Raw genomic sequence first — 15,344 nt, forward strand, 5'->3', positions numbered from 1 at the left:
GTCGATGCAAATGAGTAGTCACGGTCGATGCAAATGAGTAGTCACGATCAATGCAAATGAGAAGCCACGAGCTATCCAATGAGCTGCAAGCAATGGCCGACATTTCACCGGCTATCCAATGCGCGGCAGGTAATGGCTGACTGGGCGTCGCTATGTTGTAATACGGGGACTCCCGTCGCCCAGCTGTCCAGTGAGCTGCAAGCAATGGCGGACGGGGCGTCTCCCGACGTGTCCTGAGCATGCAAATTAGTAGGCTGTTACCAGTATGTTGCTCAGTTTTTAAGTTTTTGGTTGTGTCCCCCTAGCGTATTGTGTTCTTTTATATTAATAATAATAATTAATTGCGAATGCGTGTTGCTAAACGTCTTAGTTTCAATTAATATGACATTTTGCTATGTCGGCCATTGCTTGCAGCTCATTGGATAGCTCGTGGCGTCTCATTTGCATCGATCGTGACTACTCATTTGCATCGACCGTGACTACTCATTTGCATCGATCGTGACTACTCGTTTGCATCCATCGCGACTCCTCTTTTTTATTATTATTATTAATATAAAAGAATGCAATACAATGCAAAAATTAACAAAAAAAACAACAACGCTAGGGGGACACAACCAAAAACTTAAAAACGGAGCAACATACTGGTAACAGCCTACTAATTTGCATGCTCAGGACACGTCGGGAGACGCCTCGTCCGCCATTGCTTGCAGCTCACTGGACAGCTGGGCGACGGGGAGTCCCCGTATTACAGTATAGCGACGCCCAGTCAGCCATTACCTGCCGCGCATTGGATAGCCGGTGAAATGTCGGCCATTGCTTGCAGCTCATTGGATAGCTCGTGGCTTCTCATTTGCATCGATCGTGACTACTCATTTGCATCGACCGTGACTACTCATTTGCATCGACCGTGACTACTCATTTGCATCGACCGTGACTACTCGTTTGCATCGCTCGTAGTAACTCTGGAGACGCCTCTTCCGGTCATTGCGTGATAGAACATAATACAAATGTGAATAAATGAAAACACAGTCCACACTAAATAAGATACAATACCAGTACATCTAAAAAAACATACATGAAATGAAAATAAGAGAAACATATTTATAAAAAAAAAAAAGACCGAGGAAAAAGCAACGGCAGCGACGACGAAAGAGGAATCCACACAATAATGGGTGAAATAAAAGCAACTATACAAACCAACAACAATACATTGCAAGTCTAACACGAAAAAGAATAACGTGGAGGTGAAGCCAAGCCACAGAGGGAACAAGGAAATGCCTCAGAAAGAGTGGCAACAAGTGTGGCTACCGGTTGCAGCAGCCACAGACGAACATGGAAATGCCTTGGAAAGAGTGGCTACTGGTGGCATCAAGTGTGACTACCGGTGGCAGCAGCCACAGACGAACATGGAAATGCCTCGGAAAGAGTGGCTACTGGTGGCATCAAGTGTGGCTACCGGTGGCAGCAGCCACAGACGAACATGGAAATGCCTCGGAAAGAGTGGCTACTGGTGGCATCAAGTGTGGCTACCCGTGGCTCTCGGTGGCAGCTGCCACACAGTCGCCACACTGCATGCCGCTGCCACAAAAAGAGCCTGCTCTTTCTCCCTTTTGTCCAGCCCCTCCATAATGGCGGCGCATCCGGGTTACTCCCCACAACGTGACGTCAGTGAAAAAAAACCCTCTATAACGTTGGATGATTTCCTCTGCTTTGAAGCCTTGGGTGGATTGAATTTTGTGTTCAAATGCAATTACAGTATAGATCGACTGTGTTGTGCTGGTCTTTGGTTTACAAACGTAATTTTTCTCCTCACAAATAGCTACTTTATATGGAATAGCAAGGATATCTGTTATAAGCGCAAGTCACTATATTTTAAGAATTGGGTTGGTAATGGCTTACTTTTTGTTTTTCAAATGTTTAACAAGGAGGGTCATATGTTCACCAATGAGCGGAGTATAACATTCTAGTACTCCCAGGAGAATATGCCGTTGAATTTGATTCTATTCCTTCTGGGATTTATATGATTTTGCATTTTATAACAAAAGAAGGGATTGGTATCAACCAGACAATTATCTCTGATCTATATATAGGAAATTCAGATGCTTTTCTGAGTACAAATACAAGTAATAACTGTATAAGAGAACTAATCCAAAGGAATTCAATGAGTAAACCAGCATCTGTATTTGTATGGAACAATTCTTATACTGATATAAATTGGAAAAAGACTCGGTTACTCCCTAGAACTTTTTTTTGTGACCAATAAGGTGAGAGATGTCCCTCAAAATTTTGCACAGGTGTTATCCAGCCAATTCAACGATTGTTATATATGGGCTGACTATTGACCCTCTTTGTTCCTTCTGTCACCAAGTAGAGGAAACGCTGCCTCATCTCTTTTGGGATTGTACATTCAATAAGACTTTTTGGTGTGACCTGAACTTATTCTTAGATAGAAAATTGTACATCAAAATTTGTTTTAAAATGGAGTATGTCTTCTTTTTTTTATTTTATTTTTTTATGTGATTCCTGCCCAAAAAGCTCATGTTCTTAATCTTGTATTTTTGTTGGCCAAATTCCATACACAGTACATGCCAGCAAGTTTGCCAAGCAGAAACCAAGTTTTGTTGTCTTCAAATCATACTTGAAAGCCTACCTGGACACGCTAAAGCATTGCACAAAATCGAAAGCTGTGAAAACAAGGACTTCTTGTGAAAATGTAAATGTATTTATCGACTAAATGTGCCTTATTTTTGTTCATTTTTCTTGACGTACCTCGAGTATGCTGTGTTATTCCTGTTGCTTGTTTGTTGTTGCTCGCTTTCGACATTTGCGTGACTGAGTTGTTAGAATGAGTGGCACTTGTAAATAAAATTAAAAAAAAGATTTAATTTGAAACGACACTGAAGGGATATAAGTGAAAGCAGCAGAAATTGTCACCAATTCTTTTACTGACGGCGACATCATCAGTATGTTAATTCGACGGCGTTTAACGCACTGGTGGCGGGGTACATAAAATGAACTACTGTATTTTCTTTCGCTTGCTGGTGATTGCACTTTTGACAATGGACTATGAAGGCAGCACAGCATTTTCATATTGCTGGCCAATTTTCATTACTGTCGACATACGTTACGACATACTGACAGAACAGAAATCGAAGGAGTCGCAAATTGTCCATCTTTGAAAATGCTGTTAAAAAAGATCCCCGAAAAGAAAAACACAATTGAGTGTCACATGTATATACTTTAATAACTTATACAAAAAACCCTCATAAAAAGGATAACTTGTAGAAAAATGACAGTCGATGTATATCAGACATGCATGTTCACAGCTTCAAGAGATGTATTCTTGGTAAGTACGTTAGAATAGACGGCATTAATGCCCGAGGCAAATTCATTTTTCCAACTTCCTAGACTTAGACAGGTTTTCAGATTTGTTTCCCACAAGAGATTTCATAAACACCCTTTAGAAAACTTGTTTTAAATACTGCACTCATAATTTCTTCCTTTCAGACAACGGGATGTCAGCAATATCCCAAGATTGGTAATGTCACACCCAGGGTGGTGCTCCTTATGCAAATACAGTAGTACATAGATTCACACCCAGGGTGGTGCTCCTTATGCAAATACAGTAGTACATAGATTAAGTTGAACAAGGACACACATGGATCAACAAAGAGGGTAATAGTGGAGAAAAGGACAGTATTTTGTTCTGTCATCATCCGTCACTGCTTTGTAGTAAACCTCTGCTGCTCATCCAACTCCTCCCAAGTGAAGGAGATAACTGAAGAGACAAAATGTTATGTGGAACTTTGAAATACAAGTTATTATACAGGTTTCGTGTGTCCCTACTGCTTTTCTTGGAATGAGCTTCTTGGTTGTCTTTAATTTCCGTGTAACCAGTTCTGCTCTCCCCTGAGGCCCAGTGGACTCCTCCAAATCGCACTCTCCCCTCCTGACAATATAAAGCAATACATGATTATAAAAAAAACTAAAACTCTATGTCTATGTGTACTGTATGTATGTGCATGTATGTGGATATGAGTGTTTTAATCCATCCATCCATTTTGCATAGCCGCTTATCCTCACTAGGGTCGCTGGCGCCTATCACAGCTGTCTTCGGCCAGTATGCGGGGGACACCCTGAACTGGTTGCCAGGCAATTGCAGGGCACACAGAGACAAACAACCAATCACACACCCAATCACATCTAAGGACAATTTAGTGTCCCAATACATCCGCCATGCATGTTTTTGGAATGTTGGGAGGAAGCCGGATTGCCCCGAGAGGACCCACGCGAGCTAAGGAAGAACATGTGAACTCCAAACATGAAGGCCGGCGTGAGCGGAGACTCTGAACTCGGGACTCTGAACTGTGAGGCAGATGTGCTCACCGCTCTCCCACCAACCCACCCTTGAGTGTTTTAAAGAATGGGTAAATAGGTGAAATATTAACACAGAGGAATTTCTAAAGCTGGGCGCAGGCTACTGATGCGTAAAAGGGAACTTTCTCAGCTCACATTCTTGTCATTTCTGCGTAAAAAGAAGTTAAACGGTGAGTTTTTCAGTAAATACGTTAATGAATAGAGTCTCCCTCAAAAAATAGAATGTTTTAACTACTAGCCATAGGAAAAAGCAAAATGCATCATTTATAAGATTTTAGATGTGAACTTATCCAAAAATGCAGGAAATTGCATAACCTTTAAGAGTTTCATTTTACATGTAAAGGATAATGAATAGACAGTAAACATGTCTAAAGAATGAAATAAACTAACATATTTTCCATTTGCTGCATCCTCACTTTTCTGTCGTTTTCTTCTTTCTGCAAAACAAGGTACCAGCATGATTAACGCTACTCAAGAGAAAGACACCATTGGGTAGTCATTTGTAGCAATTGGTGATGTGACAACACGAAGGCAACCTCTCCTGACAAGCTCCTTGCCCTCTTCCACTAGATCCGAGCTCAGATCATCATCAGCGATGTACTGATGTATGCCCAGCAGGTTCAAAAAGCGAGAACCCAGACTAAAAAAACACGCAAACATGAAACCTCCATTAATTCAAATTAATTTGCATAGTAAAGAAAACAAGCCGACATTTATAATACTAGAAAGGTTGGTTATCGCTCCAAAAAAATAACTTTTTTAAAGAAAAGCATGTTTTTAATTTTACAACCGATTAATTCAAAGTTACCTTGATTGAAAAAAAAGTTTTAAAAAAAGGACAACCTTTGGAACTGTAGTATAGAGGACAACAACAGATGGAACAGCTTACTTGTAAAGTGTGGCAAAGCAGAGCAGCAAAACCAACACAGGATAGTAGATGTAGAAGCCATTGGATATGAAGGACAGCAGATGCATAGAGCCCATTATCTAGTGGGGTTAGTGACATCATCTTTAGTAAGGGACATAATACGCAAGTGCCAGCCATTATTACATACAGTGGTACATTCATTACCTTCAGTTGTTTTTTTTGCTTTGTGTAAGCAGAAATGTTGTGATTTTTGCTTTGTGTAAGCAGAAATGTTATGAACGAGTGTTCATCAAGCTAAAGCTTGAAATATTTGTAAAAGATTAGGTAAGTGTTAGTGTAGGTGACCTGGCAAAGCAGTACGAGCATAGTACTTCTACGCTATTAAAAAAAAAAAAAAAAATCTGCTGTCACTTCTGCAGGTCCCTTTTTTCCTTCATGAGGTGTTTGAGTTTTTTTTTTCGCAAAGGGTTCACACCAGGGGATATGTTTAATAATTGTCAAATATGCGCTTGTGGCGCACATTGAGTATCATTCCATGCCGTAACATTCTAAACAAGATTAATTTCAGTCAAATACACGTGAAAACTTGGATTAGCATTATTTTTGTCTAACACTTTTCCCCACTAGATTTAATTAAAAATTAATATTTAGTATTTTTCCCTCATGACGTTTCCTTTTGTCTAAAGCTATTGTAGCAATTTGTAACATGTGTCTTGTTAGCATTTTACCTGTAATATTTTCTTGTTCATTTCATTTCAATATTTTCGTATTTTTTCAAAACAATTTTGTATTTATTTGCAATATTTAGTAATTGTGAGTGAATTGGAACATAAAAAGCACGATGACGAAAAGCGTTCACAACCTATGTTCTTATATTATTACGGCACTGATTTTCAGAGTACAATAATGCACATATTTTTGCATTAAAAAACAATTGCTAAACATTTGTTGTGTTTGGGGAACCTCTAAAATACTGATAGCATTTCAATTCATGTAAATGAGAAGAGTTGATTTGAAAACTATGTGATTTGAGATCCAAACCTTGTCAAAGAACAAATTCCCCTCCTAAATCAAGATACCAATGAACAACACTTAATGTGATTGCATTACGATAGTAAGTACACCCACAGATGTATAGGATGTATGTATTCGGTCCTGTTGGGAAACGGCGGGATCCATGTGGATCAGACCCAGGAAGTTGAGGCACAGCGGCGGAGTCAGACGACAAAATAATCTTGAGAGAAGACACAAGAAACCTTAGATGTGTGCAGCTCTACATCGTAACGTTGACTACGAGTACATCGCGCATACATGCCGCTGTACTGCAGGCTGGTGGCGTCTGTCTGGTGATGCGGCACCAGGTAGTAGTAGTTGAATATACGAATCTGGAACACAGTGGAGTAAACGCAAACGCACAGGAAAAGAACGGTGACGAAACACACCACCTGGTGGAAATGCAAGAAAGAATGAAAATGGAGATATGAATGGGGACTCATACCAAGGAGACAGTTAAGCAGTTTTTGTCACAGTTCAAAACACTGGTCTTCAATAACATGGCTGTGAAATGCTGTCAACAGTACCTATACTTGCATTGCAACCTAACCAACATCAATTGATGGTGCCCGGCTGTTTTTATATTTACGCCTATCAGTGAAATCCTCGATGCGCGCAAATGAGTCTTAATTCTTGCTAGCAATATAAAGAAAAAAAAAAAAACTAAGTTGGGACACTGTCAAGGTACCAATGTATTTTGCAGGGCCGATAGTATAGTTCTAAACCAATTCGATGTCAATGGCAACCTAAGTTTTCAAAGTCGACGACCTTGGAACCCACCTCAGTACAAACGTAGTAGTGTTGCTGTTCAGTCATTCGGACGATAATGGCGAAGAGGGACAGAACTGGACGCACACTGAAGAAGGTGCACTCAGACCACACCACTGCCAAAGAAAGGAAAAAGAGCAGCAATGCCAGCAGCTTGTAGAGAACCTGCCGGAACACGCACTCCCAATACCACTCTGCAGAACACACATGCACAAAGGCACACATTACTTGATAAAGTCCAAATTATATATATATATATATATATATATATATATATATATATATATATATATATATATATATATATATATATATATATATATATATATATATATATATATATATAAACCGTATTTTTCGGACTATAAAAAGCAACTATTTTCTTTATGATTTGGGCCCTGCGGCTTATAGTCCAGTGCGGCTTATCTGTTGATTTTTATTTATTTTTTTACTTGCCACCAGCCAGCAAATGTGTGTATCTGTTCGAGGTTTCAATTTATGGAAAAACTATAAAATAAAACGGAAAAGATGTGAATCAATGGCTGTGCTCAAAAAGAGTTTTAAAAACGAATTATTAAAAAAATGTATGTCTAAATTGAACAAGAGAATGTCTAAAATTGTGGGTAAATTTGTGACGTGTAAATTTACACAGTATATACGATTTTATTTATGTATTTATGATTGTATATATGAATTATGTGCAATGTGTGTTTTATTTTCACTAAACTAATATATCAAAAAAGGGGGATAAAAAAAAGATGTCTTGAAGTATTGATTTCAATTTTGAACTGCTATTTAACTAACAGTATTCTGTTAGTGTTGAAAATATCCATCCAGCCATTTTCTATAACTATCTTTCTATAACCATTTTCACTAAACTACTATATCAAAAAAAGGGGGATAAAAAAAAGATGCTCTTGAAGTATTGATTTCAATTTTTCAACTGCTATTTAACTAACAGTATTCTGTTAGTGTTGAAAATATCCATCCATTTTCTATAACTATGTTGGGACGAAACACGCAGGCATGTTCACCCTGTTAAAGAGGCGGACAATTACAAAAAAATAAATAACAAAATAAATTATAAACTTCCATGTACCATCTTTTTGCAGAAATATCTCATTTATTATCTGTGGCTTATAGTCCAGTGCGGCTTATCCGTGACAAAAATCTTTTTTTTTCCCTCTAATTTTGTTGCTACAGCTTACGAGTCAACAGCCATTTTTTATGATAAATGCTTGTTTGTTGTATTTCGTTTGTTGTGCGTCAACACGGACTTGGGCGGGAGAAGGTAGACTTCTTTGGAAACAATGTATGGGCATTACTTTTAATAATATTATTATATCATTATTATTATATAATTTGACAGAACTACCTTGTTAGTTTTTCTACTTTAATGATGCAAGCCCACGTCCTCCCGCCCACGTCGATGTGACGCACTCTCGTTTGCTCGTTCCAGGTGAACACAATAAGCAATCTCATTGGATACCAAGCAGTCAATCAATGTGCTTTCACAAGCTCTGATTGGCTATCTTTGTGGCACAAACGTAACGTGTGAGCAGAACTGAGCGCATGCAGAGGACGACTCGAGCGAGCGAGAGCTCGATGTTGAGCAAACGCAATGTCGAGCGAGGGAGGGAGGAGTATCGCGAGCGAGAGCGAGATGTTGAGCGAGAGAGGGCTATCGCGAGCGTGCAAAAAGGAATTTTGAGCGAGGAACTTCTTTTCAATATTTTTTTCTGCGCTCAAAATCTGTTTTCGCTTGCTCAATTTTATTTTCTGCGCTCAATTTTTTTTTGCACACTCGCAATTGTGGCACAAATATATCGCCATAGACATCAGGAGCAAGCTACTTTTGAGCACATGGGCATGCATTAGCATCCTAAAGCAAGTCCTTGCTTTCCTTTTGTATTTGTGTGTTTTGACTTTTTGTATCATTAAATTTCTTAAAGTTACATTGCTGACAGAGGCGCTCGTTGCTAACACATATACATCCAAATGAGCTGACAAAAAGGGACAAGCCCACACACTTACCTACTTTAGGAGTGTAAAGAAACCTCTGGATGAAGCCGTCCCGCTCCGTGGCGGCAAAGCTGCGCACAAAGTGGCAAGTAGAGCTGCTGAGGCTTTTAGCGACGTCTTCAAGATGGAAAATCCGCTCTAACAACAAAGACCATTGGACCCGAGTCTGACGCCACTGCTGCACGGCGGAAATCACCTGCAAACCACATATTGCTACTGTCAGAAACCATTACTGCTTTGTTTCTTCATACAAATTTTATTTCACTGATTGGCGGTAATCAGGGTTGATTGGGTGAAGGTGGGCAAAGTTGAAAAATGTTGAAAGACCCAAAACGACCGATGACCCAAGGTTACATCACTCATCAATCTATCTTTCACCTGATCCCAGAAATTTCTGTATTTTCATAATATTTGCCATATTTGAATTTTTTTGACAATTTGTGTGTTTGTTTTGTAGACATTTCTGTGCATGATCGCTTATTATCCTATGGATTATACTGCAGTCACTTTGTGTACTTTCTTATGAAGTCGAATGAGGCTTTTTTTGGTCAGAAGGACGAGCTGATCTTCATAGGGATGTTCCATGTCCCTGGCCATCTCCTCCTGGTACTCTATGGGGCACTGAAGTGCAATGGTGTTAGCATCTTAACAACACAAAAACAGCAAAGAGGCTACTTGAAGCTTCACCTTTGTCAAAATGGTGTCCACACACTTCCTGAGCGAGTGATTGTACTTGGCTGTCGCGTGAACAACAGACACTTCCTGATGATGACATCAGAGTGGACGCTTATTACGCAAAATTAATCCAGTGACATTGAATTTTAAGATAAACATAGTAGGATTTCAACGCTCTCACCTCAATGACATCGGCCAAGTTCTCCTCAGCTGCCACCTTTTCGCTGGCCATCTTTGCCACCTTAAAGTAGGTCTTGGCTAGCAAGCGGGTGGGACAGGATGACAGCCAATAGGAACGTGGGATTTCCACCAGGCCGTAGCCCAGCAACAGCACCAGGAGAAAAAGGCCCCACGTGTTGGCGGCCGTGATGCAAATTGTCTGAAATTCAGTCCTGAATACAGGTGACCGAGATATTTTTTAATCAGATTATTGCATAGGCAAATTCTGGTTCCTCTGTATTTCAGGGACCCCCAAAATAGCATTATTTATTCAAACATTAATATTGCATCATCATATACTATATAACAAAAAAAACACACAAGTGGACTGACCAATAATGTTGATTTGTGAAAAAATATTAAAATTATTGAATTGTGATATCAGAGATTTTGCCCCAATTCCAAATAGCTTCACGTTTTTTGTAATCTAAGGATTTTTTTTTTTACATCAAATTTGAAATATTTTTCATTTAACCTTTTTATTTTGTAATTGTAAAAATATTTTTCAAATTTTAAACTGAATTGTTTTGCTTTATTTTGTATTTTTGCATTCATTTATTACTGCTCTATTTTTTGAACATTTTTTATAATAATATTGCTTGTTCTATGCTTACAAGTTAAGATCTTTCTTAATCTTTTAGGATTTCTTAGCGTCGTGTTTTCATTTTTGTTTACTACTCGTGTGCCTTTTTTAATTATATGATAGATTTTGTACATTCTTTATTTATGAAATCCTCATCTAATATTTTTTAAAGTATTTTTGTTTTCCAGTAAGATTTGTAACGTTTAATGAGGTGAAATTGCAATACTGTCCAAATATTTTACCGTTTTTTTTGGTCTGATGTTTAAGTTTATTACGTCATCCTTTTCTAATGGTTTTTGTTTTTTTCTTCAAATATCCATCCATCCATCCATCCGTTTTCTATAGCCGCTTATCCCCACAGGGGTCGCATGCTTGCTGGCGCCTATCTCAGCTGGTTCAGGCAGTAGGCGGGGGACACCCTGAACTGGTGGCCAGCCAATCGCAGGGCACACAGAGAGGGACGACCAATCACACGCCAAATCACACCTAAGGACAATTTAGTATGTCCAATTCATCTGCCATGCATGTTTTTGAGGTGTGGGAGGAAGCCGGAGTGCCAGGAGAGAACCCACGCGGGGCCGGGGAGAACAAGCAAACTCCACACAGGAAGGCCAGAGCCAGGTGGATTTGAACCGTGACCTTTGAACTGTGAGGCGGACGTGCTATTCACTGCGCCACCCTTCTTCAAATATATTTAAACTAATACTTTTGGACTTCTTTGTGTCAAATACTTTTGCTACTTGGTAATATTCATGTGATTTTTGTCTTATATGTTTAAACTCAGGATTTTTTCTAATATTTTAGAGATTTTTTTTTCAAGCAATTATTTTGGTGGCTTTGCAATCTTTCTTAATATTTAGAATTGTGCATCCCTTCTATCAATATGGAAATAATATGTACTGATGAGCATGACCTTTCTGATAATATAGGGATGTGATATGTTTATGCAATTATTATCCATTACTAGAAGACAGTGTGAACTGACCATGTGAGACGCCACTGCGGGTGAACAGCGACGTAGATGAGCAGAAAGATGAAGATGAGGAGGTAGGTGCCGTAGTAGATGGCATTCTCAACAAGGGCCGCTTTCACCTTTCCTCCTGGGGAGAACGCACCAGAGCGCGCGTATGACTGCATAAAGGGCAGCAGCAACCTGTAAGCATACACGCACAAAGGAATCAATAGTGTATACATCCACTTCATTAATTACATTCGGAGAGAGTGCATGTGGGTTTGAAGAGGGTCTTACCAGGTAAGAAATTGAGAGGTGCAATACACAATCCTCCAGAAGACAGGTAGAACACCATCTGGGATGTAACTCCATGGCTTTTCACACACGCTTTGTGTACTGTTAACATACACCAACATCACTATCACAACATAAACCTGCCTTAACTTACAGTAACATACACAAACATCACTATCACAACATAACACAACATAACATAACCCTTAACTTAAGAGTAGAATCTGTGACATTTTTAAGAAATATTTTTTGAGGGCCATATTTACTAATGTATTCTTGTGTGCAACATTTTGGTATTGCTGTGTAATTTCTATGTATTTTGTGTAACATCTGTGTTTTTTCTCATCGTCATTTTACCTTTTCAGTAAACGTGAATGTCTTTACATTGCTTTCTGAACATTATGTATTTTTGTTTTACTTTTAAATGCCTTTTTTAAAGTAACTCAAATATGTAGCTTAGTTACCTCTCATTTGGATAAAAACTGGAGCCATTTGCTGTCCTATAATAGATTGTTGTTGGTTTAACAGGAGCAGGATGATGTGCGTTATCCAAAAGACACTGCTTGTAGATGGTCTGAAAGAAAAGCGAATTTGAAACTGCTCACTGAAGTACACTCTACAATATAGACTACCTACATTGTATACATACCGTACTGACATCCAGAGGTAGGACAAAGACGATGAGAAAGCAGAGGTACCAGGACGCCAGCGTCCCCAGCAGGACCATCCGCTGCTGCTTCCTGAGGTCACCATATCGATGGAGGAGGGCAAGCGCCAGCAAGAACACGGCCACCAGCACCAGGCCCAGTGCCACGGCACTCATTTTGATGGGCAGAAGTGAGGGCTGGCATCAGGACATCATGATGGACAATCCCCTTGTCATTTTTCAAGGCCCTTTTTCACCTTTTGAAAATGTCATTTAAAACAAAGCAACAAAGACTATTAAGGAAAAAAGCAAGGAGAAATTAACCTTTTACGTGCCAAAGTAGCAATATTGCACAGAGCTACTTTTACAGTAGCCCTTTATTACTAAACATTTTAAAACTAAAACCTTTTGTAATAGTGATACAAACATTGAATATTTTATTGAAAAAACTCTGGCGCCTAAAAGGTTAAGAATGGGTGTAGAGTTTGAAGACTGTGTGTTACTAATAGGCTGTGTTTCTCCCAGAAAGGCGAAGGTGATGTTTTCATCAAAATACCCTTTTCCACTACAAAGAGAACATACATAGAATGTACAAACATTTTAATTTAATATATTGTCTATTTAATATTTTCGGCGGTTCCAGCTTTAACTGGAATATTTTTAGCAATTTTTTGGTCCCTACTACTTATTTTCTGATATTTTCATACACAAGAACTGATATTGTGTAATGTTGTTGTTTGTGATGTTTTTAATTGCAATTCAATTCGACTGTTGTGAAGTAAATTGGCTGAAAAAAATTGACTGGGTTTTAAATGTCTGCTTGCTGGCATTGTGTGGTTGCTTTTCCACTAACTTGTTGCCAAGAGTTTTTGCATTACTAACTACCTGTGACGAGTCAGTAATGCCATCACTCAAGCCCTATGATGGTATCATGTGACTACTAGGAATCAAGCTATAACTCTTCACAACTCTTAACTCTTAACATGTGCACTTGAGCATTACTAATACGAGATACAACTATATTTAAGAAAATAAAATTTTAGGTGATGACACTAGGAGCAAGCTTAGCTCCTAGTTCAACTAGTAACTGTTAATTTGCTTCTACTAATCGGTGGAAGCTATAGATCTGACGACAATTGTTTGCGTTGACATTTGGTCCCTTTTATCCCCATTTTATACGTTCAAAAGTGACTTCTTACCTTCTCTAGCGTCAAGATGCTGACACTAGCTCTTGTGACGTGGAATCCAATACAAAGTCACTCGACCCTTGGAATTACATAGCGTACAAACTTTAAAACGTAATCGCTCTTCAACTAGCGTCACGCGGAATTGTGGGTGTTGTAGTTGTACAGGCCAAGTGGATAGCACGTAACGGGATGATGTGTATCCAGTAATACGTTAAATTGGAAATTGAAAAAGTCTGGATGATGCATATATGTTCGTATTCTAATAGCTTGTTGAGAATTGTTGGCGAGGTCTACGCGAGACCATGTAGAGTAAATGAATGTTAGATTTAATTGTGACAGGTTATTGGAATGACGAAGAAAGATTCACGAGTCGGGATCACAAAGTGAATTGTGTACTTTGCTCCTGTTGTTTTCTAACGTTTGTTTTTTCAAATCTCATTTTAAATTTATTGCTAATATTTGTCCTAGAGCATTTTGTCTAATATTTCTAAAATGCATTGTAAAATATCAGTATTAAAACTTTCGAATATTATTGTTGTATTATTGTATTGTCCAAAATTTCTTTTTTGTAATGCATGCATTTTGTAAATGCAATTTCATATATATATATATATATATATATATATATATATATATATATATATATATATATATATATATATATATATATATATATATATATATATATATATATATATATATATATATATATATATATATATATATATATATATATAAAATGTGCGTGTGTGTGTGTGTGTTACTTCAAATCCACTTCAAATCCTTTGTACTGTACTTTATATTACAGTACTATTATATGTTCCCTGCACCAAAAAAATAAATATATATAATATAATAAAAAATCAAACACAGTAACACAGTAGACCAGAACATTTTCTCAGCATTTATTTAGTCACATTTGTTGAGATGATTCAATCCTAAAACTGATTGAACATTGAAGAAATTACAGTTACCAAAACAGTGTATAATAGACAAATTGTAGAGTGTGGTGAATCAACATTTTCTGATCAGATGTGATGGAACAACCATACGTAGAAGTCATCCGAATAAAGCGGGCCTACCACGCTGAAGCACGTGTCTCTGTGCTCCAGCAGAAAGTCCATTTGGCCAAGAAGGTCCAGATTTAGGTGCTCCACCAGAGTCAAACACAAGGACCACCGTCCTTCAGGGCACCCTGAGTAAAACATGTCCGAATGTTCATCCCCTTCATCCAGAAAGCCGTCCATCTTGTTGAAAATGTTTTTGAATCTGTTGGTTGAAGGATTCGCAGCAGCTGCAAGTACTGGTACTTATTACAAAGGCCATCTGTCTTCCAACATGCACTTTAACCCGCTCTAGGATTATCCTTACTGGCCACTACGTACACTGTAAACCTGATGATAAAAACAGCTTATTCATTTTAAAAAATATTATTGGCGTTTTTCTTTAAATATGCTTTTACTTTTTCTCTATACCACTTTTTCTATACTAGAATGGTTGTACTCAGTTTGTCACGTGACACTTCTTGTTACCTGTCAAGTTAATGATTCATTTTTGTGAACGGATCTCTTCTATGATCTTAAACAAGGACACATTTTTCTGTGAACAAATATGTATTTATAATTATTTCTTTTTGAGAGCAGGTCTGACACTTTATGTTGATTATGTTTTGCAGACAAATATATCAATAATTGAGTTAA

General features: G+C 38.2%; 1 protein-coding gene across 3 annotated transcripts; it reads right to left on the reverse strand.

Moving 5' to 3' along the window:
• Nucleotides 1-3,218: 3,218 nt before the first annotated feature.
• On the reverse strand, nt 3,219-13,775 carry LOC148429727 (G protein-coupled receptor-associated protein LMBRD2B-like). 3 transcript variants are annotated; one of them, XR_015867505.1, is made up of 18 exons: nt 13,657-13,775; nt 12,461-12,714; nt 12,276-12,385; nt 11,815-11,913; nt 11,551-11,718; nt 9,945-10,155; nt 9,776-9,850; nt 9,605-9,709; nt 9,101-9,284; nt 7,079-7,260; nt 6,557-6,690; nt 6,374-6,479; nt 5,267-5,364; nt 4,914-5,017; nt 4,768-4,814; nt 3,847-3,949; nt 3,592-3,778; nt 3,219-3,544 (listed from the first exon to the last, which is right to left on the reverse strand). XR_015867505.1 is itself a non-coding variant. In XM_088430256.1 (18 exons), the coding sequence occupies exons 2-17, from the start codon at nt 12,632-12,634 to the stop codon at nt 3,879-3,881; spliced, it is 1,926 nt and encodes a 641-aa protein (XP_088286382.1). In that variant the 5' UTR covers nt 12,635-12,714; nt 13,657-13,775; the 3' UTR covers nt 3,219-3,778; nt 3,847-3,878. The 3 variants fall into 3 exon arrangements, 2 of the variants coding, with proteins under 2 accessions (XP_088286382.1, XP_088286370.1); XM_088430256.1 differs by adding an exon at nt 4,084-4,141 and having other exon boundaries at nt 3,219-3,778; XM_088430244.1 differs by having other exon boundaries at nt 3,219-3,778.
• Nucleotides 13,776-15,344: the final 1,569 nt, after the last annotated feature.

Source organism: Hippichthys cyanospilos, chromosome 1 (assembly GCF_059441005.1).
Source record: "Hippichthys cyanospilos isolate Australia breed blue-spotted pipefish chromosome 1, RoL_Hcya_1.0, whole genome shotgun sequence".
In the NCBI taxonomy this organism is placed as follows: Eukaryota; Metazoa; Chordata; class Actinopteri; order Syngnathiformes; family Syngnathidae; genus Hippichthys; species Hippichthys cyanospilos.

Bases quoted from the DNA above. Each gene is read 5' to 3' on its own strand.
- LOC148429727 (XM_088430244.1), bottom strand. From the start codon at position 12,634: ATGAGTGCCGTGGCACTGGGCCTGGTGCTGGTGGCCGTGTTCTTGCTG. The intron at 4,815-4,913 runs GTTGCCTTCGTG...CTTGTTTTGCAG, and splicing joins CAAGGAGCTTGTCAGGAGAG to AAAGAAGAAAACGACAGAAA. The intron at 3,779-3,846 runs GTAGGGACACAC...TTGTCTCTTCAG, and splicing joins AGCTCATTCCAAGAAAAGCA to TTATCTCCTTCACTTGGGAG.